Source organism: Cygnus olor, chromosome 2, assembly GCF_009769625.2.
Source record: "Cygnus olor isolate bCygOlo1 chromosome 2, bCygOlo1.pri.v2, whole genome shotgun sequence".
NCBI lineage: Eukaryota > Metazoa > Chordata > Aves > Anseriformes > Anatidae > Cygnus > Cygnus olor.
The window spans coordinates 47,393,737-47,419,042 of NC_049170.1; the positions used below are offsets into that span (position 1 = coordinate 47,393,737).

At 43.7% G+C, this 25,306-nt stretch overlaps 2 protein-coding genes across 5 annotated transcripts in view; one reads left to right on the top strand and one right to left on the bottom strand.

The window, feature by feature from the left end:
• Positions 1–436: 436 nt before the first annotated feature.
• On the top strand, positions 437–23,300 carry CTNNB1 (catenin beta 1). Of its 2 annotated transcripts, none has more exons than XM_040546026.1 (15): positions 437–730; positions 14,610–14,670; positions 15,171–15,398; positions 15,532–15,785; positions 15,874–16,112; positions 16,206–16,407; positions 16,780–16,924; positions 17,385–17,488; positions 17,569–17,907; positions 18,140–18,298; positions 19,209–19,328; positions 19,470–19,620; positions 19,710–19,831; positions 21,198–21,258; positions 22,523–23,300. In XM_040546026.1, exons 2-15 carry the CDS (start codon positions 14,658–14,660, stop codon positions 22,537–22,539), a joined length of 2,154 nt encoding a protein of 717 aa, XP_040401960.1. In that variant the 5' UTR covers positions 437–730; positions 14,610–14,657; the 3' UTR covers positions 22,540–23,300. The 2 variants fall into 2 exon arrangements, with proteins under 2 accessions (XP_040401960.1, XP_040401959.1); XM_040546025.1 differs by lacking the exon at positions 22,523–23,300 and adding an exon at positions 22,002–22,222.
• Positions 22,847–25,306, bottom strand: part of ULK4 (unc-51 like kinase 4) — a 245,889-nt gene continuing 243,429 nt past the window's right edge. For all 3 annotated transcript variants that reach the window (XM_040546024.1, XM_040546022.1, XM_040546023.1), the window contains one exon: positions 22,847–25,135. In XM_040546024.1, coding sequence (XP_040401958.1) covers positions 25,051–25,135 — 85 coding nt within the window. In that variant the 3' untranslated portion in view covers positions 22,847–25,050. The remainder of the gene's footprint in view (positions 25,136–25,306) is intronic.

The window sequence follows — 25,306 nt, forward strand, 5'->3', positions numbered from 1 at the left end:
AGCTGCTGGCGTGCGGAATGTTTATTTTAGAGCCACAAATACGAGCTAAAACTAATTAAACCGCGGGACAAACAACGAACGGAGCGGGGGGCGCCGTCCTCCCTCGCCCCCGGGCGGCTGAGGGACGGGGACCCCGGGGCCGCCCCCTCCACCCTCCGGCAGTAAGTTCGCTCCCCGCCGGGAACTCGGCTCCTTCCTCCCCGCCTCCGGAACGGGGTGTCTCCGCCAAACCTTAAACCCCCACCCCTTAAACCCCCTCATCAAAGCTCCTCAAACCCCCTCAGGCCCTGCCCCGCCGATGCCTTCGCCCCCACTCCCTGCCGCCACCTCCCTCCCCACTGCCGCTCTCCGTCTCCCTCCGCCCCGGGAGCCGGGCACTATTTCTCCTCCCCTGCCCTGTGCGCCGGGCGCCTGTGGAATGCTGCGCGTCGGTCCCGGCCGCGGCGGCAGGATACGCGGCGCTGCCTATAAGAGCCTCGGTGCGAGCGCCGCCATTTTAAGCCTCTCACTCGGCCCGGCGCTGGGAGCGGCAGTGGCGTGAGGGGCGAGGGGACTCGGCAACGCCGCCACCCCGTGCGGTCGCCACCCGGGGGGCAGCGAGAAGCCGAGGAAGGAGAAGGAGGAAGGAGCTGGGAAGGAGGAAAAAAAAAAACAAAACACGGCCCCGACTGGGATCGCCCGGGCAGCAGCCGGAGCCCGCGGGCAGCCAGCGCTGTCGCCTCGCCGCCACGTTAGTGCCTCTCCGTGCGGCGGGACCGCGGGACGAGCTCCCTCAGTCGGCCCTCTGCCTCCCCCCGGGAGCTGGGCCCGGGTGTGCCCGGCGCTGGGGCGGGAGGGTCGGGGGGAGGAGGGGGGCCCCCGGCTCGGGAGGCCCGGACAGCTGCGCCTCGCAGGGGGCGGCAGCTGCGGCTCCCTCAGGGAGCCGGGCGTGGGGCGGCGGGGGTCCGCGGGCGGGGGGGGGGCCGTGGGTGGGTTTGTTGGTAGCGAGCGTAATTAAACTAATCACGGCCGCTGCAGTCAGCGGCGGGTACCTCATCTCTCGCCTTGTGGGTTTTCAGTCTTACTTGGGTCTGTGTGCATCGGATGGGGAGCTCGGCTGCTTCGCGGCGTCCCCGAAAGGAAGCTCCCGGAGCTGCGAGCGGCAGCCCGGGGCTCGCCTGCTGCCAGGCGAGGCGATGTTTTTTTGGGGCCAGGGGGCACACACAGGGCTCTGCCGAGCTAACGCAGCTCTGCGGTGTGCGAGGCAACTTGCTGCTGCTCCCAGGAGCATATAGGGCACTTGGCGCCGACTTGGCGTGAAGCAGGGAGGTCCAGGTGTGCTATTTCCACAAAAAGCATGCTTCGACCGTCTTTCGTGCATGATCGATTGCTTGTGGTGCAGGTTTTTTAAAAAAAATCTACTAAAATTTTAAATCATTCCTTAGCTAAAAGTTGCTGTAAGATGTCAAGCAGTTTCTGTTTGAATCTCATTTCCCAGAAGAGAATTATCTGCGTAGGTTTTGGGGGGAAAAAAAGGATGGGCTGTGAGGGTATTATGGGCAACTTGTGACTTTAGGAATAGCAGTGTTGATCTTAGTAATCAGCTACTTCTTAATCTCTTTCTCATGGAGCAGCCATTGTTCTGACACTGTATATTCCAGACATCTGTGGTCCTCCCATCCCCCAAAGTATGCAAGTGGTGAATGGAAAGAGGCTGGGCTGGTATGCTGAGGTCGATGGAAGGAAATCAAGGAGGGGTTTTAGTAAAACAGGATCTTTGTGTGCTGAGAGCATAGCCGAGGCAGACTAGAAAACTACCTGGAAGTGTCACTGTTTCTTTGATCTTAAGTTCAGGCATGCTGGAAAGCAACTTAGCAGTTAGGATTTTACTCCAGAATGATAAAAAGGTACTGCTACAAAGCTTTAAAACTGCACCAAAGGCAAAACTCACTGGCATTCATTGGGTTAAGTTGTAATTTGAATTTCAGTAACTGACAATCCAGGGAACTAATGTTAAACTTGCACTTTTTTTAATAAAAGGTGCTGACAGCTGCAAATAATCTGGCTGTGTCTACTGTTAATGGCTGGTACTGTTGAAAGTGAGGCTACTGAACTGTTCAGAGAAGAAGGCTTAAATCTCTCTAAAATTGTCATTGCATATAACATTGTATTGAGTGACTGTTTTGGAGGTATAAATAAATGCCATTTTTGTGGCAATTGGCTCAGATATTTGTCTAGGTATATATTGATATGCATGGGAGTGGTCATGTTACTCTGTTTGCCTGCTCCTTTTAAGATTGTAGGGAACAAACAGGTAAAAACATCCTGATGGAAAGGCAAAGCATAAAAGTTTCTAAAAGCAAAGATTTAGTATAAAGTAAAGCTTGTTTGCAAAAGTCACTCTGTTCTTCAAATGCAATGTTGTGTTGCATCCTCAGTAAACCAGGCTTCCTTTCCTTGCCAAAGCAATAAATAGGCTGGGCTTCTTGCCTGATATGTAGTCTATGAACACTAGCATTTTGCTATGACTACATGGTGTGTCAATAACCGGCTTATCAAATCTCAGGCCTGAAACTTGGTTGCCCTTCAGATATAAGGTTTTCTTTGTAAGGTGGAGGTTTTATTTGGTGGCTTAAGCAAGAGCTTCTATTGATGTTAACTCTTCAGAACACAATACTTCAAAGAGTAAACTCAGATGTAAAGAAAAACCAGTACTGGTGACCTTCTGAGTTAACTTTGGGGTCTTGTGAGGAGTAGAGAGGGAGGGAGCAAGAATGGGGCAGGAAAGAGCGATTGTAAGCCTCTCTTGTAAACTGAAGTCTGAATGTGCTGTATGAAACTTCTGGATGAAGATGTTTCTGCAAAATACTGTGTGGTAGGCAGACTAGCGTGCAAATACGGCAGTAATCAAAATCACTCATGTTAATTCATAGTTAAAGCTGGTAATGCAGGGGTTGTGGTGATTGTGGCAGCAAAACTTGTTCTGTAACTCTGGTAGACTGCATACCACGGCAGGAAAATCAGGACTGACCTTGCTTATCTCAAACATCATACTTCATGGGGCCTGATAAGGCTGTGAGAAACTATGCAGGCAGCTGGGACTTGTGCATAGGTCCTCGCAGCATGTGTCTGCAAGTCCCGCGGCTCCTGCCTCGCTGGGTGGCTGCAGCAGCTCCAGTTGGGAAGTGGCATGTTCATTTTCCAAAATTCTGCAGGCTGCTTGGCAGTAAGTGTTGTGTGCGACTTTCCTCGTCTCTTCAGGCAAAATGACTGTCTTGGTGAAAGATGGGTAGGGCGGTGTTGCTGGCTGGCTTTCTGATTAAGCATGGGAAGGCTTGTTTAGGGGGTACTTGGATGCTCTGTGGTATGTGAGCTGAGTTGGTTAGACTTGGCAGTGTAAGTAGCTTAAGTGGTTGATTTTAATATTCATCTCTGGTACTTGATTTCAAGGCAAAATCTGTGATTGGGTTTCACCAAGAAAAGGCAGCCTGTCCCCTCTTCGTTTGGGGGGGGGGGGGCGGGAAGCAGCCAGAAGCTCTTTTCACTGACTGCTAACCTTAAGTGTGAGGAGGCAAGCTGGGGAAACTGCATGCAGGTACCTCTGCCTATGTGAACACCAAACCGATAGCGTGAGCAGATGGGACTTAACTGTGGCTTGCGCCTGCTTGTGAATCTGTTCACTCTGATTTGATGTGAAAGCAAATGCCCTGTGCTGTTGTTGTCTGGGGGAGGTGGGGGTGTGGATGTTGTACACAGCCCTCATTGCAGAACAACTTCAATGTTCCACGTTGCTTTAGGAGACAATGTATAGGACTAGATTAGTATTAGTAGTAGTATTAGTATTACAGAAGTGAAATTTGCACTACTGTTTGATACTATATCAGCTCTGGAGCCTTGTTTAAGGAATAAATGTTTCCCTTAAAGGTTGAAAGAGTTAATCTAGGTTAATCTTCTATTCTAGGTTGCTGCTCTTAAAAGGTAGTGTGAGCTACTGGAACTTAATGCACTTGACAAACGTGCAGTTTGAGTATGTTTGCTGGAACTAGCATTTCTAGGCCGACTTACTGTGTGTGCTAAATAGATTTGTGCAAACTGGCGAAGCTTGCTAACTCTGCAGCAGATGTAGCAAGTCGTCCTGTATTGTCCTGGCAGCTATTCAGGTGCCCTCCAGTGGCCAGAACTCCTAACATCCTAAAGGTGCTGATAAACGCTGTTGCATTGTCAGTTTGCCTTAATTAAAAGTGAGCTGAAGAAACATCAGTGTCAGACTTCATTAGCAAGTTTGTTGCCTAAGCGGTACTTCTTGGAGCAGCAGTGTGTCTTAGTGTAAATACCTGTTTATTCTGACAGACAAGCAGAGGCAACCAGTATGTGTACTTTCAGATTCATAAATATTTCATTAGTGTCAGTGCAATTATGACTAATCGCTCTGGTTTCTGAAATCAGAGATTAATGTTTAACAGCCATATTCAGGGTTGGTTACCTAGTTGCAGCCTAAGAAAACTAGGAAGGGAGATCCTTTGCTAAATTGGCACTGTATTAGTGCAGAAATGGAAGCTTTGAATTCTACACAAACAGCAGGGAAAGATACTTACGAAATACAGTGGCTGCCAGTCTTGTTAGTGATGTATGCTGTCACAAGTGACTGCAGAATGATTAACTGTCTTTCGGACACTCGAAACTGGGCAGGAAGCTCGAGGCCTGGCAGTGGTTTGTTGCTGAACTTTATTACAGTGTGTTATAAGAACACTTATAACCTTGATGAAATCTCGTGTATTTGTATGGTCATGGTGGCAGCTTTTCTTACATGTGGCTAGGTAAGACTAAAGAATGATGTTTGGGCTGGGCTGCTGCTGTCTCCACTGAAGACGACTTGGTAAAAGTGGGGGCAGGAGGACCAAAAGCTCATTAGGTGAGGGCTGCTTGCAGACTCTGCCTTGGCAGAACTGCTAGCTCATCCCTAACCCAGAAAGGCAGGAGTGTGCACAGTGCAGGCACTGCCCTGTGTCCCTCAAATGGAAGGTGGTGACTTTAAGCAGTGATGATAGAAATGCTCTTAATGTTTTGCCCAGCTGTGAGAGTATTCCAGCATGATGAATGCTGCAGGGAAGCTCTAATCAGAAGAGCTTGCTGGTGGCCAAAAGATCTTGGTCTATTGCTGCACAGAAGTGACTTAGTAACTGTTTTGAGGCTACATCCATGAATTTATGCTGCTTAGTTCTTCTAAACAGTGAAGACAGAGTAATTGGGTTGCTAATCTTATTAGGAACTTGCATTAAGTTCATAAACCTGAATCTGTTGTACCAGTTTTTCAATACTAGGCTGTGAACTGCTGTCAAATGGTTGGTGGGCACATTTTGTGGAGAGGAATGTTTTTTTTCTTTGCTAAAGCTGGATGTGTAACACCTGATAAGTAGTTAAAGCAGTTTCTCCCATCTTACTGTAAATAAGATGATCATCAGCTCACCTTTGGACAGAGAAGAAGGATGCACAGATACTTGGAGCCAATTTTGACTATTGCATTAAATTATAGATTTTTCTAGTATTGCAGCACTTGCCAGTGAAATGCTCTAAGCCATTACTTTCAGACATGAACTGATAATTTCTCTGAACTATCAGCTTGAGCATTGCTGCTGCTTGTGTCTCTCAGAGACAGCCAGTGGTTTTTATGGAATACAAACAAATTCAAGTGCACAAAGTGTAGCTGTGAGAAGATCACTTTGGCACCTGAATTTGCAGGTCTTTCCGGAAGCTGCCAGTTCATGTGCCTGTAATTTTGAACATAATCACTTAGGTTGACAGACTCCTTGCAGCTACTCCTTACTTCTGTAGGTAAGGGGAAGAAAAATGCTGTGGATACTAATGCTGTAGCTTCCCTGAAGTGATAACATTTAGTGCAACAATCTCACATACTACAGAAGGAATAGACTCTTAAGAAGTAAAATGTGGGACTGAAAAGGTGTGGGTCTGCACTGTCAGTCACGGGGCTGGACATAGTATGTGCTCCTAGGCTCTGACAAGCATCAAAACAATTCTATATAGTATCACTGATGGTTGTTATAAATTGTGCTGAGGTAACTGCTAAGTACCTTTAAAGCTCTCTGGGTGTCTTAACATGTAACTTCAGCTAAAATTTCCCTAAAACGTCTGTCCTAAAGGTATTAGAGCACCTCCATATGACTTGTCAGCTTTTTTCAGGGGGGTTCCCAGCAGCACGTGAAGCTTCAGGGCTCATATCTTAGAGATGTTCCAGATCTGTGCCCAGATGAGCTGTGTGAGCTTTGTAACTTACCCGTGGAGCTTGGTCTGAATTCTGATTTGTGAAAACAAGAGCCTGGAGCCATCATCTGGGTATTTCCTGGCTGACAGCAGCTTTCACTGGTCAGAGCAGTGTTAGGTGTTCCTTTGCTGAAACTTGTAATGGGCTGTATTTAAAAGAGTACTTAAACCTTAGCACCAGGGAAGACCCTGACAAGCTGTTAGGGTCTAAATGCTGTGCTAGTTGCGCAAGTCCCATTTTTCAGTGAAATTCACTTCCTGTGACTGAGAGGTGGCTGGCTTGGCAGTGAAAGCTCACCAAGTCCATTTCTCATACATTTCAGTACCTGAACTTCCAGTCAGGGGTTCAAGGTGTTCTTCAGGGATAGACTGAAACTAACTCTGTCCTGGGTGGTGCTCTGTGGCTGGGAGAAGCAAAAAACCTGTGTGCTTGCATTATAATCTCAGCTGCACTTGAAATGTAAGCTGCTGTCACAGGTCATCACTTGACAAGCTGGGTGAGACATGACTTTTCACTAGCTCGCTGTCCCTTTTGCAGGGAAAAGGTAAAGCAGGTGAGTACCTTTATAGTGTCAGATCGCTGCAGAGCCCTGATCCCGCTGCACTGGAAAGCTCTGGTGGCCCTTTTCCTGTGCTGCTGTCACATGTGCTTAAGGCTGCATGGATTCAAAGATAAGCCTCTAACTTTCTGTCCCTGTAATCTGAGGCTTTCCCTCACTTCTCTTTGGAGGAGTAAATCCTCTTTCAGTGCAGCTTATAACCCAGTTCTGAAGTCTAGCCCAGGCAACTAGATGCCTGCACTTCAGTTTCATTAAGCAGTTGTAATCAACTTTCTTAGAAGTCTAGCAAGAACAGAAATATTTGTTTGCTGTCTGCTTTAGGTAATGTGTGAATAGAAACTACTCTGTGCTCTTAATTGGCCTGAGATTGCTGAGGTGACTGAAAATAGGCCAGCATAACACTATTTTGTGATGTGGCACCAAATGAACTCTTACAAGAGTTAGTGTGTGGAGGCTAATCAGCCTTGTTGGAAGCAGTTTTTAGATAAGCTAAGGCAGAAAGCAAGGGTTAGAAATCCAGGAAAAATGCAGTAGTAAACTGGGGTGCTTGAAGGGGGGAAGGTGGAAATGAAGCAGCAAAACCAGTGGTTGAAAGCAGAGGTAACTGCTAGTGAACATAGATAGATCTGTGTATGCTGTCAAAAACCCCTCTCCCAACTCCAGTGCTGTGGATATTTGAGACAGTTTGTCTCTTTCAGTGTGTATTAAGGTTATTTAAAGCTTGGAAGTTGCAACCTGTTAACCTTCGAGAGAGAGGTCAGCAAAACAAATACTCTTTGGGTTTCTTAGTTTCCTAATGCTTGACCGAAGAAATGGATCTTAAGGAACAATTTCCTTTGTATATTCTGTGTTAGGAGTCAAGCTCATTATGATCTGATTAGCTGCATCTGAAGCAGACCATTCTGATGGCTGCAAGGCATTGCCTACCTTTCTGTAGGCACCTCCTGAATGTATTGGCTGGAAGCATTCCAGCTGGGATAAATTTGAGCTGGAGGGTCCTGCTGCTGCATTTACATCGAGTACTGAGTTGATCACTGGACTGAAGTATTGCTTAGTGGTTGGAGGGAACTGTGTTCAGTAAATGTTGCTTGAGGAAATGACCAGAGCAATCCTGTCATGAGTCAAAGTTCATGAGTGAACTTGTTCTGTTGCGGGCATGGGTCGATGAGCTGGATTTCAGGATGGGTATGTGCTGTGGAAGGCAGGCTGAGTTTCCTGTTGCTGTTCGTAGCTCTTAGCTTTTAATACAAGTTCTGAAGTAGTTCACATTGCTACACCTTAGCACAGCACTTAAAAATAGTAATGCTGCTGTAACTCATGCTGTGGTACCAAAGGCTGCAGAGGAGTGTTTCTACCATCTAAACTGGAAGAAGATAGAAATGTTTTAGAGCTGTGAAAACACATGGTGTCTTCTCTTTTTTTAGAGCAGTGAAAACGCAGGGTGTTTTCCCTTGGCTGTAAGGTTCGACTTTTTTTTGATGTTGCATATTGTGCAAGTTCCTTCTGTTTACTTAAGAGATCTTCAAATGACCCTGACAAGATATTTTCACCCTGTATTAAATACCAGCTGTGTTGAAAGTTGAAGGAAGCCTCATATTAATGTGAAAAGCGTAAAGTTTTATATCCTCACTCCTGGTATGGATAATAAGGGAAACTGTAACTTCGCTGTTTCAAACTCAGCCTCCCAAAATACTGAAGTTCTCTGTTGCTTTGTTTAAATCTGATCGTTTACAGCCCTGAACCATTATTTGAGAGCCAGTCTTTCAGTGAGGTTCAGAGTAGTTCTCATCTGTCCAGGTCCTCAAACTCCTGGTATGAGGAAAGATTTAAATCTGAATTTTTAATTCAGGATTCACTACTGTTGCATGACAAATTAGATGCTAATCAAGGCCCAGCAATGCTTGTTTATAACTAACTTCAAAATAAACTCTGCTTGCTGCATACAGCTACTATGAAGACAGTCAGTTCCGTTTAGAGTTGTCAAAGTGCGTGAGGACTGCGAATGGCACTACTCCACACAACTTGGGACTGCTGCTCCATGCTTGTGTTGTGCATATGGAATGTATTTATCTGTATTTAACCTTGTATGGCACTGTTGTACAAGAATTAAATGTTTTTTTTAAAATGCAAATCTTTAATGTGGAAACTCAACCATGTTCTGTTCCTGCTTTCAAATAAAGTATCTTCTATTCATTGACCATAAACTGTAAACCCAACTGTCATTCCAACAACCAGTTTCTAAAGTCCCTTAAAACAAACAAAAACCCTGAACCTGTACTTTTAGAATTTCTTACTAATCTTACAGAAGAGTCTGATACATGAAGAGTGAATTACCTTCAAAGCACAGTACCCCAGAGCTCAGTAGAAGCCACATAAAAATCCTCATAATTAAGTTATTTGGAATGTCTGGAATAACAGATTTCCAGTGGCAAAATTCCTTTAACTTTCAAAGATAAGTTTCCTAGATTGGGACCTTCAAGGCAACCAGCTGTCTCCTTAAAGTTCCTAAGATATCCCCCTTCTTACTATAAAACTATAATGTTGAAAGTTGAATGCCAACATCTGGTATGACCACTCCCTACAACTACCATTCTTGTTTTGAGGTTTTCAGCTGTGAATATCTAAATCAGTTCTTTTTGGTCACCTGTAACTTCTCCCTCCTTCCCTTCCTCTGAAACTGCAGTTACCAAAGTTGAGTTGTCGAAAGTTGAAAAGTTCTTTTCAGGTAGAATAAGGGTGCTCTTTATTTAAAAAAAAAAAAAAGGCAGGTGAATTCTTCATCCTTTTTGAAGGAAGAAAACCAAGTTTCAACTTCCCTAGGCTTCCTGTTAATCCGTTCAGTGCTGTTATAAATTAATATTGAGGTGTGTGTCTCAGTTGGATCATATCTTCATAAGACTAAAATAGAAATAGGCATGCCTGCTGCTAGATCATTTGTAGCTGTGGCATAGGCTGCACCTAAGTTTGCTTAAGGAGACAGGGTTGACCACATGTGTCCAAAAGAGCTTTATACCATGAAAGCTTCTGTTTTCTACTATGTTAGTGTTACCTTGGTTAGAGGACTCTCCCACCTTACCAGGCTTTCTTTTCTAGTAAACAAAGAACCACTTCTAAGGCAAGATCAAAGGATTATTTTTCATTATTATTTAAAAATCCTTAATTGAATGTATTCCCCACATTTCCACTTGAAAACTAAGGTTAATTATGATAGCTTCTGCTGCGTTCAGTGCTTATAGTATTTCTGTTCTTGGGTCATAGAAATGAGTGGCCTGGTTGTGTTACTAGGTCTGGAACTTGTGTTAACTTGGCAAAGAGGTGCATGAAGCAAGCTTGGTTGCCTGTCAAGTTTTTTGCTTGTAGTTGAGGTGAAATTAAAACTTGTGAAAAGAACAGGGGGCCTGCTTTTTCTTCTGATTAAAAAATATACAAATAAAAACTGGGAGAGAGAGGGGGAAGAAGTATTTTCATATTTAAATCTGGTGTAAGAGGCAGATTATAATATTAGACACAAAGGAGGCTTCCAGAAGAAGGCACTGTTCGTGTGTAGATGATCCACGCTATTAACGGCTGTAATTTCATTACGAGATCTGCTTGTTCCAAGTAAGAAAATCTTAGTGACATTCAGCACTGATGGTTCATTTAGAGATGCAGCTCCGTAGCCTGTCCTAGATGAGATGGGTTTTTATGAAAACACGGTCAGTAGGCACATTCCTTTTAAACAGATCACAGTGACTTCCTTACTCATATAAGGCTTTCCAAAACGCTGCTTTCAAATAAAAGATTTCTGGAACACTTACAAACTTTGTTTGACTGAACTTACAAAGTGGGGTAACTGCTTTTCAGCTTTGTCAGGCATAATCTGAGTCAATCTGAAGGCTTCTACCTTGAGAGAAAGTGGACACATTTAACGCAAGCTGCAAACATGAGCTGTTTTGTAGGCTAACAAATTGTCTTAGCTGGCAGTGAAAACAGTTTATTTCAGATAAGCTGCAGCAAAGGTGCAAGCGTGTTGCCTTGATGCAGGAGGCAGGTAGACGTCGGGCTGCTCTCCCAGCTCTCACCATACGTACGAGAGCAGAAGTAAACAACTCACTGTGCCACGTATCCTAACAGAGTTTCACATCGTTTATAGGTCTCACTGAAGCTGCTCAGAACTACTGCTCCCACTTGAGAAACGCTGTGGGCTTGCTCACTGCCTTGGCATGTGCCTGACTTCTTGAAAATCAGAAGTTAATATTGAAGTTTTTGTTCATCGTAAAAATACCTCTCGTCTTTTATTCCTTTGAAAACCAAGGAGTTTGAATTACTCTTCCATAATAACATGGAATTAGCTCATAAGCTTGTTCTGCTTGCAAAACTTTGAGTTTTTAAAAGATTTCACATGCAAAGGTGGGAGTAGTAGTACATGGTGCAGCTCAGTGCAATGTTTTGTGTTGCTCTTCGTAGGAGAAATTTAATGTGTGTGTAAGTTGCTAAAACCCAGAGCTCATCGTGCTTCCTAAATAAGCAAATTTTGTTGTGGGGAGGTTTGTAAGAAGTTAACAGGCCTCTAACTCCCGGCAACGCATCCACAGGGGCTTGTGCATGACGTGCTGCTTACCAGAATTCAGACCTGAATTCTGAGCACTGGCTAGTCTTTGAAAGTAGCGAGGGCTGTGGAAGCTTGCTGGGGTGCTAACATTTTTATTTATTTATTTATTTAATATACACGGAGTCCTTTCTCTTCCTGATGGTTCAGATCTGCATTACTGACCTTGGTAACGTAATGTCACTGGTTGTATGTCCTCCAGGAAGTCTGAGTAGGGGCTGGATTTAAAGGAGCTGCTCTGCGCTTCATGTTTGCATTCTGCAAGCTTAGTTATCTTAGCAGTTTTTTTTTTATTTTTTATTTTTTTTTATTTGTGTGTGTGTGTGTGTTTGTTTGTTTGTTCACCCCTTCCACGATGATCCAGTTTCTGTCAGGAAAGGTAATAGCACAGCATTTGTACCCAGTCTGGGGCTGTTGCTGTCCTTGTCAGAGGTAGTACCTGAAGCAGCCTCCCCAGTGATAAACACTGGAAGAAGTCAGCACCTGTCCAGACTCAATTTTACCCCCTTGTAAAAAGAGAACAAGATGGGAAGCAAAATGAGGGAAAACGTTCAGCTAGAGAAACCCTGAAAGCAACCGGAACATGCCCATTTTCCCAAGCTACCTTTATTCTGTGGTAATTTTTAACATTGAGTCCAATTTCACATCTAAATCCGAAATGCTAGCTGGAGTTGCTGAGGGTTTTATGGTTGTGTGAAATGCAGATTGGGAAGTTAGAAACTGTAGGTGCGGCTAGCGGGCTGGTCTAAGGTCAGCGTTTCAAAGTCAGGCTGTATCTGACCGATAATGCAGTTCTGAACGCTTAACTCTATTCTTCCCTGCTAGCCTGCAGGTGTTCTTCGGCTTTATTTTAGAGTATTGTTGCAGTGTGGTGGCTAGTGTGCTCTGTTGGATTGTACCAAATGTTACACCTCTTCTTCTGATTTCTTCAGGCTGTTGAAACAACCATTGCAGAGTGCAGTTGCTGTAAACAAGTTGCCTTCCTTTGTGCAGTATTTAACGGCAGAAAGAAATGATGTGCATTGCTCCCGAGCTCCCTATTGCTTGTATATTTGAATCTAAGGTGGTATGAAATATCTCAAAGCATAGTCAGTGCTCTCGGCTGGTTCACCCACCGGTGTGTTTAACTCCTCAACTCACCTGGTGATCATTTTTTATTAGCAGTGTCCTGACAGGAGGAGGCAAGAGAGGTTACAATAAAAACAGATCTTTCGTGCTAAGCATGTTGTAATTGAGTATAGCAGCTAGGTCTTTTCCACAGTTTCATATTGGAAATGTTGCATCTGATTTAGGGTGAGGACTAGGGGGGGTGGGGGCAAAGATACTAATTTTACCTTCAGTGCTATTCCACGTCTTTCTGTTTGGAAGGCATACGTGGGGCTGACAAAGTAAGGCATGAGGCCTTCGAGGGGCTGTCAAGATTACTTGTGCTAGCTTAGCCCATCAGGAGGATTTGTGTATTAATGGTGAATGTGTTAATTTTTCTTTCCCCTTACCACTGCTACTCCCAAACTCCTAACAGCACTTGGGAAGAATTGTTCTGCAGCGTTCAAGGTAGTGGAAAAAACGGTGGTGGTGTTGTCAAGCTCGTCCTCCGTGCAGAACAGACCGAGGTGGGCAGTCCCCTCCAGGCTGTGCAGTAGGACCACATTAGGGGGGCTGTGAGCATTCCCAGCTCCATAGCTGCACGCTTACTATGTGTTGTGGTATATCTTAAATCAGCTCAGTGTGGCTTATCGGCTGCAAATGCAAATCTGCTGTCTGTTTTAAAACAGCCAGGAAAGGGATGCAGCCAGAAATTGTGGGAGTCCAAAGTCAGGACAAACAGCACCGGTGTTTGTGCAGCAAAATAAAGTTTGCTGCTGGGGGTGTCCTGCAGCTGGCTCAAGAGAGAATTGCCTAACCTATTCAGTGAGATTCCTAAAACTGCAGGCCTGTCTTCTATTTAATTATGGTTTTCTGAAAGCTACTCCTGAAGGAAACTCTTAAACTGGTAGGTCTGTCTTTACACAATACAGCGCCAAATGGACTTTGTTCTCCTGACACAGTACCGCAGACATGTCCCTCAAAGAGATTAGTGGCTTGCCTTTACTTCATTGTCTAGGAATGTTTTGATCAGCATAGCTCTAACACCTAATGCACACTGAAAGCTGATTGCTGATGGTTTTGCTCCCTGCACTAGTTACCACTACAAGTGTTGGCTAGCTCCCAGACCAGGCTGTCACCATCACTGTGTTTGTGCTGGAAAAAAAAAAAAACAAAAAGAAAAAATGGTGTCGAACTGCAGGGAAGCAAATTAAATAAATAAAAATACGACAGCTTTGACTGACCCATGTGAACCTGCGGCCTTGAGTTTCTCTTTCTGGGCTAGTAAGGAGATAGCTACAAATTTATGGTACAAGTACTTCTGTGCTGTTTGGTGATATTAAATGGAGGTGCATACTGAGGATTTTGATAGGGCATTTGATCATAGTTCAGCCTCCTGCCCCCAATTATCTTGGTTCTCTGAAAAAAAAAACACAAAAAACCACAGTTTGGTGACTTAGTGTGTGCAACTAAAGGAGAGTACTCTTTTTTAAGGCTGGTTCAATTTTCAGTTTAACTTCATGAAAGAGAATTTTATATAGTGAGAAACCTTTCTTCTCATGGTATAGGAAAGTAGTGAGGAAGGATGTTCAATTACAGATCTTGAGATGTTTTTTATAACGCTGAAATAATAGTAGCTTGTCTTAAATGGTCATTTAGTTTTCCTAGCTGAAATCCTTATTGTAGCCCTGTATCCAGCAGTTTTGTTTATATCTTAAGGGTGGTTGTCTTAGAGGGGAATGAACAATTCTGACGTTTAGCTCTCGTCTCTGTAGCATGTCCAAGCTAGGTAATTTAATGTCTGGACTTCGTCTTACACAAGGATAGAGAAGTAAAAAGTGGCTCTATCGTGGTCATTTTTCAATTCTTTTTCCCTTGTGGCTTTAAGAAGGGAATATATCTTACATATAGCCTGCCAGAAAAAGCCTGTGTGATATATCTCATTCTTTTGTGTCTCTGTCCAGGGGGGGTTGCTAATTAGCACTGAATATACTCACTTAGCAGTGAAATGGCAAGACGTGCTAAGCCTTAGCTTGCAGTTCCACTGTTCTAATATGAAATCCTGTCTGACTAGCTCTGATTAGTGTTTAATAAGTTCTTACCTTGCTCTTTTTTAGGGTCTCTGAAAGGTAGCAGGAAAGAGTTCTGGGAGCACAGCAAGGAACATGGCAACCCAAGGTATAAAATATATCACACTTAATTTTTTATTAGAACCTGGCAGTTTTAATAAAGAACAGTTAAACTGGCTCCTTACTTCCCTTTTTAACTTTTTTAAGTCATCTGAATAGAATAATGAATGCTGTACAGCAGTAATTAATACCTTACCTCTGGAACTTAAACCTGCAAACAAGTTCGTCATCTTAAGCATTTTGGTCACTTAAGTATGGTGAAGTACCTAATCATACTGTGTGGAAAGGGAGCCTGTAAGCAGTAGACTGAGACCATGACAATAGCAGTGATTGCTCTGCCTGCTAGTCAGGCTTATAGATGTCTGCGTTGGTTTGACAGAATGCCTCAGCTTAAAACTGCTGTCTCACTTGCTGTGCTATGCTCAGCTGGGCTGAGGTGGTTGTTCGTAACAGTTTATTTTCATGTAAAATCTGTGTCATTTCTTGAAGGACTAATACGTACTGGAGTAATTCAACTAAACTTAATTGTTGAACAATGATTTCTTACAGCTGACTTGATGGAGCTGGATATGGCAATGGAGCCAGACAGAAAAGCAGCAGTCAGTCATTGGCAACAACAATCATATCTGGACTCTGGTATCCATTCTGGTGCCACAACAACTGCTCCCTCTTTGAGTGGCAAAGGAAATCCTGAAGAGGAAGATGTGGACACAACACAAGTCCTGTACGAGTGGGAACAGGGGTTCTCTCAGTCCTTTACCCAGGAGCAAGTTGCTGGTAAGACCTTCTCTATTACACTGTTTTGTTTAGACATGCAGCTTAACAATACAGAAATCTAAATACTGAATTATTACTGATACAGAAGAATAGCTTTTTATTCCTAGTTTGAGGTAAACACCTTGTTTTCCAGATATTGATGGCCAGTATGCAATGACTAGAGCCCAGAGAGTGCGTGCAGCTATGTTCCCTGAAACACTGGATGAAGGAATGCAAATCCCATCCACGCAATTTGATGCTGCTCATCCAACTAATGTGCAGCGCCTGGCTGAGCCATCCCAGATGTTAAAACATGCTGTTGTTAATTTGATAAACTACCAGGATGATGCTGAACTTGCAACTCGTGCAATCCCAGAACTGACCAAACTGTTGAACGATGAGGACCAGGTAAGTATTTTCTTAACCTCGGTATAGCTTGTTTATGGGGCTTCTTCAATAACCTCAAACTAAAAGCTTTCTTCAAATACTTCTGTAGGTGGTAGTGAACAAGGCTGCCGTTATGGTTCATCAGTTATCCAAAAAGGAAGCGTCTCGCCATGCTATTATGAGGTCTCCTCAAATGGTATCTGCTATCGTACGTACCATGCAAAATACAAATGACGTGGAAACAGCCCGTTGTACTGCAGGTACACTACACAACCTCTCACATCACCGTGAAGGCTTGTTGGCGATCTTCAAATCAGGAGGCATCCCTGCTTTGGTTAAAATGCTTGGGTATGTGGACTGCTGAGACAGTACTCATGTTTTTTTAGTTGCTGATGGTAGGTGCTGGTACTCACGAGTTTTTTTGTTTTTTGCCTTCTGTAGGTCTCCAGTGGACTCTGTGCTGTTCTATGCCATTACAACTCTTCACAATCTCCTGTTACATCAGGAAGGAGCCAAAATGGCTGTCCGTCTAGCTGGTGGGCTGCAGAAAATGGTTGCCTTGCTCAACAAGACAAACGTTAAATTCTTGGCCATCACAACGGACTGCCTTCAGATTTTAGCCTATGGCAATCAAGAAAGTAAGGTAAGTGCCTCTGCTCTCAAAGCCCATCTAATGAGTGAGCCTGCTAAAAATGGCCTTAAAGTTCCTGTGTGCTGAACTGTACACAGGAATGCCACCAGCCATGCTCCCTTTTCTGAATCCCATGTCAGGATGAGGATTTCGTCAGTTGCTGAGCAGTTTGCCAGTCAGTCCTGGCCTTGAAAGAAGTGCAAGATGCTATTGTGTGGAAATGTAGTCATGTTCACAGGGAGACTGCAAAACTTAGACATGACCAGCAGATACGAACAGTTTTTTAGAGATCTGCAACATAGAATTTGTGTAAGCCAGCAACAATTACTGCCTACTTGCATGCCCAGGAAGTGACAGATAAGTGTTGTATTTTTGCTCTTCCAGCTGATTATTCTGGCAAGTGGTGGACCCCAGGCTCTAGTAAACATAATGAGGACCTATACTTATGAGAAACTATTGTGGACCACAAGTAGGGTGCTGAAGGTGTTGTCAGTCTGCTCCAGCAACAAACCTGCTATTGTTGAGGCTGGTAAGTACATTTCTTGTACCCTCACTTAAAAAAAATATATATATATATACACACATATATATACATATATATATACACACACTGTACTTCAGAACCAGTACATTCCACGTGAGAGCAGAAGCGTCAGATATTGAACATGATTGGTCCTTCAATTTATAACTTATTTTGGAGGCCTTAACGTATAGTTTTGTGTAGTCAGCTGTGTGCCGTTGTGAATGAGTGTTGTCAGAATTGTCCCCTTAGAACATGCATACATTTTAAATGTCTTCAGTGTCACAAAGAAAATCATAGCTTTTTATCTATGTAGTGAAGCACTAGAGCCTAGCCGTATTAGGATACTAATGCCAAGAAAGAACTAGAAGCTTATGAGGTATGCACTCAGATTTAAAAGAAAGGAAAGGTTGTACTGTTCACAAGATGAGCACTTAAGTAATGGCATCAAACATGTACCATCTTCTAGGTGGGATGCAGGCTCTGGGACTGCACCTTACAGATCCAAGCCAGCGTCTTGTCCAGAACTGTCTCTGGACTCTGAGAAATCTGTCAGATGCTGCAACCAAGCAGGTAAGTGGGCCTTATAAGGGATCAGGATAAAGAAGTGGAAGAGGAGAGAGACTAATTTTTCCTTTCCTCTTTTTTTGCAGGAGGGAATGGAAGGCCTTCTAGGAACTCTTGTTCAGCTTTTAGGATCGGATGACATTAATGTTGTGACTTGTGCTGCTGGCATCCTTTCTAACCTTACTTGCAACAATTACAAGAACAAGATGATGGTGTGCCAGGTTGGTGGCATTGAGGCTCTTGTGCGCACAGTTCTTCGGGCTGGAGACAGGGAAGACATCACAGAACCTGCGATTTGTGCGCTCCGTCACCTCACCAGCAGACACCAAGAGGCTGAGATGGCTCAAAATGCCGTACGTCTCCATTATGGACTCCCAGTGGTGGTTAAACTGTTGCACCCGCCCTCACACTGGCCTTTGATCAAGGTAAATGATGGTTAACAGCTTTTGGTGCCTTTTTAAGGTAACCTTAACTGTGAAAAATACTTTGTTTCCAAGGTGTTGGAGAATGTAACATAGTGATGGGACCCCTGCTTCAGTTGAGCAACTTGGTTGCCTCTTAGCTCTGCTTGGGACCATGGGGTTTAAAACCGACACCATGCTAACAGCAAGCACACCCTCATGCTCTTTTATTCCCCACTCCTTTTCTGAACTGCAGGCTACTGTTGGTTTGATCCGCAATCTTGCGCTCTGTCCTGCAAACCATGCCCCGCTGCGCGAACAAGGTGCTATTCCAAGGCTAGTTCAGTTGCTGGTGAGAGCACATCAGGACACCCAGCGACGTACTTCCATGGGTGGAACACAACAGCAGTTTGTGGTAAGTGGCCGCAGTAACTAAAGTTATTTAAATAGCTGTTGTCTTAGCATTTGCTTTGGTTCGTATTATTCTCTTGGCATACTGATGATTCTGCCTTGGCAGACCTGAAGTGTTTCTTTTTTTTTTTAAAAGAAAAAAAAAGGCTGGGGGGGAAGCACCAAACCTTGGTTCTTATTTTAGTAAGGACCTCTTGAGCATTTGATGCTATGTGCTATAGATTATAGAAATAATGGTTTTGCCTACCCTCACAAGGGGAGTAGTTCTCTAGTAGGAAGCCAGAAGTGTCTCATCCTTGTTGTAACTATGGGTTTCAGCATGCTATCACAGCTTAACATGTATTTTCAACAGCGCTTAGAGCTGACAACTTGTACAAGTTCCATGCTTACTATGTTTTCAGGTGCCAGGTCAGTGTGGCAAGACCAGTCCTGACACCATCCCCATTAAATGTAGCAACAAAGGGGAAGTTGCCTTAGCGTGGGCAAATGGAAGCAATACGTACTAGTACAGGAGTAGAGTTAATACTTGCAGAGGCAAGACAGGGCCTCTTCATTACTGATTTCCACTGTTTCAGACTGAAACTGCTGAGCTAATTGAGCTTGGGAAATAAAAAAGTGTTGTCAGACATTGAGTTTATAATGAACTAAAATAAAAATGAGAACACTGGGAGGAGTTCCACTGAAATGCTTCGCTTACTGAATGTAGTTGGATAAACTAGGTCAACTCTTAGCAGGGATGTTAAAATTTGAAGGCCAGCAGTAGAAGGTGGGTGTGAGCCTTGGTGGGGGAGGGATGTGTTTGCAGGGGACAATTTGGTTGATTTCTTGACAGTGATCAGCTTTTTGACAGTTGTTTTAGAAGTTAGCTCTTGAGATCTCAACTTAAAAAAAATGCCTTTTCTTGTCTTAACTAGGAGGGTGTGCGCATGGAAGAAATTGTTGAGGGCTGCACTGGAGCCCTGCATATTCTTGCACGTGATGTTCATAATCGAATTGTAATCAGGGGTCTAAATACCATTCCACTATTTGTGCAGGTAAGCAAGAGCTCAAGAAAATGCTATAGTACATGCTACAAAAACGGCTCTTACGTTGCCTTGGTAGAACTGCTGAGTCAAACTGTGCTAAGGTTCATTGCAAGCAGAAGAGTTAAAGAAACCCTTGTGTTCTGGTTGCAGTTGTTGTACTCTCCCATTGAGAATATCCAGAGAGTAGCTGCAGGTGTGCTTTGTGAACTTGCTCAAGACAAGGAAGCAGCTGAAGCAATTGAAGCTGAAGGTGCCACTGCCCCTTTAACAGAACTGCTTCATTCTAGGAATGAGGGTGTTGGTAAGTGAACATAAAAATAGGCTTCGTGCTTTGTTAGAAAAACTGCTGGAAGACTCGACCTCCACTAAAATCCCTTTTTCTTTTAATAGCAACATATGCAGCTGCAGTGCTGTTCAGAATGTCTGAGGACAAACCACAAGACTACAAGAAGCGACTTTCGGTGGAATTGACAAGTTCCCTGTTCCGGACTGAGCCAATGGCTTGGAACGAGGTGAGTCGTGTTTTTGTGTTCGTGGTTCGTCGGGGAGACTTCACTTCCAAGTGTAGATGCCATCAGTGGTACAGGTTCATCTTTACACACAGCTGTAGCTTCTTTACTCTCCGCATGTTCAGGTTCAGTGAAGCTGAGCTCACAGATTGCCAGAAAATGATGGAGGCTTTAAGAATGTACTATTGCCCTAGGACAGAACTTGATATGTAAATAGGTGAAACTTTATGTGTAAACAGGAGGTCTTGGGAATCCTTTGTATAGGGAAAGAAACCTTTCTAGAACTAGAGTTCCTAAAGCCTATAGGCCTGTTTGAACAGAATGAAGAGCAAGCAGCCTTAGAGCTGCTGCTCTGTTGCCTTCTTTGCAGATAGGAAAAGTCTACACTCTAGTACTGATAAAGTTTTTAATTGTCATTTGCTTAGTGTGCAAAACTGTGTAGAAGAACTTTGTAGGTCTGTATGCTGTTTGTAATTTCAAAGGACAGCTCTGCAATAATTTAGGAATTTCAACAGATTTTTGCAGACTGTCCAAACCTGACTAATGCTGCAGGCAAATACTGAGGTGTAAGCAATATGATAGAAGCCTAAACATAACGTGTATCCTGTGAGAACTCTGGCAAACCATGTAGGACTAAGAAGTTTGGGGTGGGCATGCAGCTTGTGTTCTCCCTAGAACAGAGCTCTCAGACATGAAAGTGTTTGCAAGCTAACTATCATGTAGTAATTCTTCATGCTTAAAGGGATGCACAGTGAAATGAGACTGAAAACTGTGTGGGTGGGGCAGAGGGAAGGGTTCACTAAGTCTCAGTCTTCCTCCCCCCCCCCACATTCTTAAGGTTCAGGAGTTTAGCTTCACATCTTAAATAAAGGACACTAGTTTTGTACAATTTCAGTGATTAATCTTCTGTTTTCCTAAAATCTGTATCCATCTAGCACAGTACTGTGAGAAAACCAAGCTAAAATGGACTCTTTGAAATGGAAGTTGTGTAATTACACTACAGACATGTAGTTCCGTAATTCAGCAAACTGGGGGAGGTTCACTGAGAACTAAAATGCTCTATTGCTGGCTCAGGAACCTCTGACCAGCCAACTCAAAGCAGTTGGTTCCTAGACCTGCCCTGTCTTGTTCCCAAAGAGACGCCTCTTTCCAGTGAGCTATGGTTTCCTGTGCCTCAATGTGGCTGTTAGCTACTGGATGCAGATTTTTGGGTAAAAATGCATTTTGTGTTCATAAAAGTACCACACTGCAGTGCACACTGCAGAAAAAATGCTGAAAAAGGATTGGGGGCAAACTTTAAAACTTACTACTAATGCTGGCCCAAAGACCTGAGATTAAAACTCTTTTGTAACTTTTTGTGCACATCTAGACAGCAGATCTTGGACTTGATATTGGTGCCCAGGGAGAACCTCTTGGATACCGCCCAGACGGTATGTCTGTTCCCTTGCCCTTGACTAAGCTTAAGTTGGATGAAGTCAAGTCATAGACATAAAGGAGAACTGCAAATGAGTGAAGAGTGAATTACTCTTAGGCGAGATATCGCAAACTGACAGCCAGATGGGGAGCTGCCAGTTCAAATAACCAGTTTCTGCAACACCACAGGCTGCACTGAAATGGGAGCCATATGAGTGTGCAGACCTGGTGTCACTTGCCTGAGTCTTGTGAGAGAATCTCCCACTGAGCTGTTGTTTCCAGAAAGCTTTTAAATCCTTTACAAATGGACTTGACAATTCCAAAAGTGCAGTTTTTCTTTAAAACAAATGCTGGTATTGAATGTATTAGTCTGGAAGTGGCTGTAGACTCAAACTCAAGCCTATCCCTAAGGATTCTAAGCTATTTTTGACTTTCAGAAGAAAGTCTACAGTCTTGGAGCCTGGTTTTGCTTCAGTATTGTTGAATTTTAGTACTGTTGATTGTGCAGACTAATGGCTTGGCTGAAATCTGCTCGTGCTTCTCACTGCAGTGTGCTGTCTCCAGAATCACACTGGAAGGCTGTTTCAAATGATGGAATAGCCATTAAGGGCAGACAACAGATCGTTTGAACTTGGCTGAACTAGAAAAAAATTAGATGGCTACCAAGATCTTCTCACACACTGATACTTGCAGCTTCTGATGCGTCTAACATCTGTTAACATTATGCTCTTTTTCCCTCTGCCACCTTTAACTTTCTTAGATCCTAGCTACCGTTCTTTCCACTCTGGCGGATACGGTCAGGATGCCTTGGGTATGGACCCTATGATGGAACATGAAATGGGTGGCCACCACCCTGGTGCTGACTACCCAGTTGATGGTCTGCCAGATCTTGGCCATGCCCAGGACCTTATGGATGGGCTGCCTCCAGGTGACAGTAATCAGTTGGCCTGGTTCGATACTGACCTGTAAATCATCCTTTAGGTAAGAAGCTCCAACGTTGAATTTAAAAACCAAACAAAGAGGAAAACAGATTACTGGACTAAGGACTTGGTTGGCAGGGAGGGAATGGCTTGAATGGGTCCCAGTGTGCCAGAATCCTCAATAAATGCTCTGGAAGCACACCATCGGTACACTCCAAACTGACTTCTGCCGTGAAGTGTGGAAGTAATTAACTGTAATGTCTTGTGCACCAGCTTCAGTCTTAGTCTAAGCTTGTCTTAGTATGTTAAAACAGCCCCTTACTGAGGAATGCTGACACTTTTTTTTTTTCTCTCTTTGCAGCTGTATCATCTGAATGAACTTGCATTGATTGGCCTGTAGAGTTGCTGAGAGGGCTCGAGGGGTGGGCTAGTATCTCAGAAAGTGCCTGACACACTAACCAAGCTGAGTTTCCTATGGGAACAATTGAAGTAAACTTTTTGTTCTGGTCCTTTTTGGTCGAGGAGTAATAATACAAATGGATTTTGGGAGTGATTCAAGAAACGAGGAATGCACACGAATGAATTGCAAGATGGAATTTATCAAACCCTAGCCTTGCTTGTTAAAAATTTATTATTTTTTTTAAATCTCTGTAATGGTACTGACCTTGCTTGCTTTGAAAGTAGCCTTTCTTTTCGCAGTAATTGTTGTTAGTTTTTTTTTTTTTAAGTCTCTCGTAGTATTAAGTTATAGTGAATATGCTACAGCAGTTTCTAATTTTTAAGGATTGAGTAAAGGTGTAGAACACTAATTCATAATCGCTCTAACTGTATTCTGAATAAAGTGTAACATTGTGTAGCCTTTTTGTATAAAAAACTAGACAAATAGAAATGGTCCAATTAGTTTCCTTTTTAATATGCTTAAAATAAGCAGGTGGATCTATTTCATGTTTTTGATCAAAAACTTTATCTGGGATATGTCTGGGTAGGGGCCAGTAAGAACTGTTTATTTGGAACCTTGTATTGGACAGTTTACCAGTTGCCTTTTATCCCAAAGTTATTGTAGCCTGCTGTGATACAGATGCTTCATGAGAAAAATGCAGTTATAAAATGGTTCAAAATTAAAGTAAACTTTTAATTCACTCTGTGTCAAATTATTTCAGATTGTAAACTATATTTGTGTGTTTACAAGTTTTCTGAAAATTGTCCTCACATTGCACAGTAACTTCACTACTTCAGAGGAGGGAGCTAAGAGCCACTCCCCCCTCCATCTCACTATGCACTACTTAGTCCCTTAGAGCTGTCGTAACGGCAAAGGCTTCCTACTGCAGTATTTTCCCCTTGAACTGCTGCCACTTCGCTGAAGCAGGTTCCCCAGCACTGAGCCAGGTCTAGCCAGATGTGAGGCAGCTACAGTTCGTGCCTGGCCTACAAGCCACATGCTGACTTCTGGACTTCAACAAGTCCATGAAAAAGCCATAAAGCAGCATATTTCCACTCTTAGTACTTCAGCAGCATGCTGTCAGTACAACCAGTTGAAGGCCCTTTACTTACAACTTGTCAGCTGCTCCACTAGCTTAAACCCATTTTCAGGTGTCCTCAGGCTTCAGTTCCTGTGAGGTGCGACCTGCATGTGACTCACCTTCTCTTGCGGCAGCGCCTGTGCAGCTGGAAGCAGGGAAAGTGGTCCTTGAACTACTGGCAAATTCACAGACTGCATGCGTCTGCACCCTGCACCAGCCCCTGCCCAGAGTGAGCACTCCCAGGCAGTTTTGCATCTGTGCAGCAGTTTGCCAGCAGAAAATCGCAACGGGTCTAAGCTGTAAGGGATCACAGCTCCTGTTAGGATCCCGAGATGATGAGAGCTGAATCGAACTACACAACAGGCTGCCTCACTTTGCTTGCAGAGGAACAGCACTGTGACTACACAGATGTCTCCTTGAGTAACCCAGCTTCACCTCTCAGCAACACTTACACTAGAAGACTATTATTAGAAAACACTTTACCCAAAGTGTTCAGTAATTTCTTTCCTATTTCTAGCAACTCCAGCTCTAATTTCCAGCTCTGAAAAAGCAATAGTGATATGACAGGTTACACAAGAAAACAATTCCTGTAAAAAGTGCAAGGTGAAGTCAGTTTGTTTACCTAGGGCTGTTGGCGTGCCTCGCCATCTGGAGATTGGGGCTGTCCAAGGGCAGGCTGGTCGCAGCAGCTCAGTAGGTAACTTCCGTAGGTGTGGCAGTCACAAAGACTGGTGTCAAACAGCAAGCAGTACCGGACAGAGCCGCTCCATGCTCACTCCGGGGGAAAAAAGGGGATGTAATTTCTTAAGCACCGTGGCACTTGCTAGTGCCAGGGGACTATTGCCTGAGCATATCGTGTACATGCCATATATGCACACACAGCCTTCACCACGTATATTCTTATTTTTTTTTTAGTAAAAAGATACTCTCCAGTGCTAGTCACAGGCATAAGAAGACTCCTTAGATGAACAATTAAGGCACTCAGCTGGTCCAAAAGACATATGAATGTTTTTAACTACCTTCAAAATAGTGAAACACTTTCTGCCCATAATCTGAAATAACTATACTATTTATTTAATTTACACTTTTCAAACTCTGGCTGTCAAATATTCACGCTACATCACGTAACGCCAGTAAGGTAAAACAGTAATCAACAATTCACCCTTGAGGGAGGGGTGAGGAAAAGGCATTTTCCCTCCCTGCCTGGAAACACCCCCCACAGTCACGCACGTGCTGGGACCCAGCTATGGCTCAGCTAGCTTGCTAAATTAGTTAAGTCTGCTCTGCGTATTTTAAGATGTTCATTCAGGACTGAGGTGCTGAGCAGCATGCACAACTTGCACACTTCGGTGGGCTGGTCAAAAACAGTTCACTTGGTCGTCTTCAGATTTTCACGTCCCACTGTTCTCAGAATTTCAAATGCCAAAGAAGCAACAGCAACATCAGCGTGAGAGCTAGAAATTAAACATATAGCATCTATTAGCCATTCTTAAGGGAAAAATTTTTGTATAAATCCCATGTTTGCCTTTATGCTGGAAAACTCTTTAATAGCCATTGAGTAACTTTACCCCTTTTTACTATTAAGTAGCAATATGCAACTGGTGATTTTGTCCTGCAACAAATTT

What these genes read in the sequence shown, in the direction of transcription:
- CTNNB1 (XM_040546025.1), top strand. An exon ending in TGTTGAACGATGAGGACCAG is followed by an intron (nt 15,786 to 15,873) that starts GTAAGTATTTTC and finishes ATACTTCTGTAG; the next exon opens with GTGGTAGTGAACAAGGCTGC. An exon ending in GAACACAACAGCAGTTTGTG is followed by an intron (nt 18,299 to 19,208) that starts GTAAGTGGCCGC and finishes TGTCTTAACTAG; the next exon opens with GAGGGTGTGCGCATGGAAGA.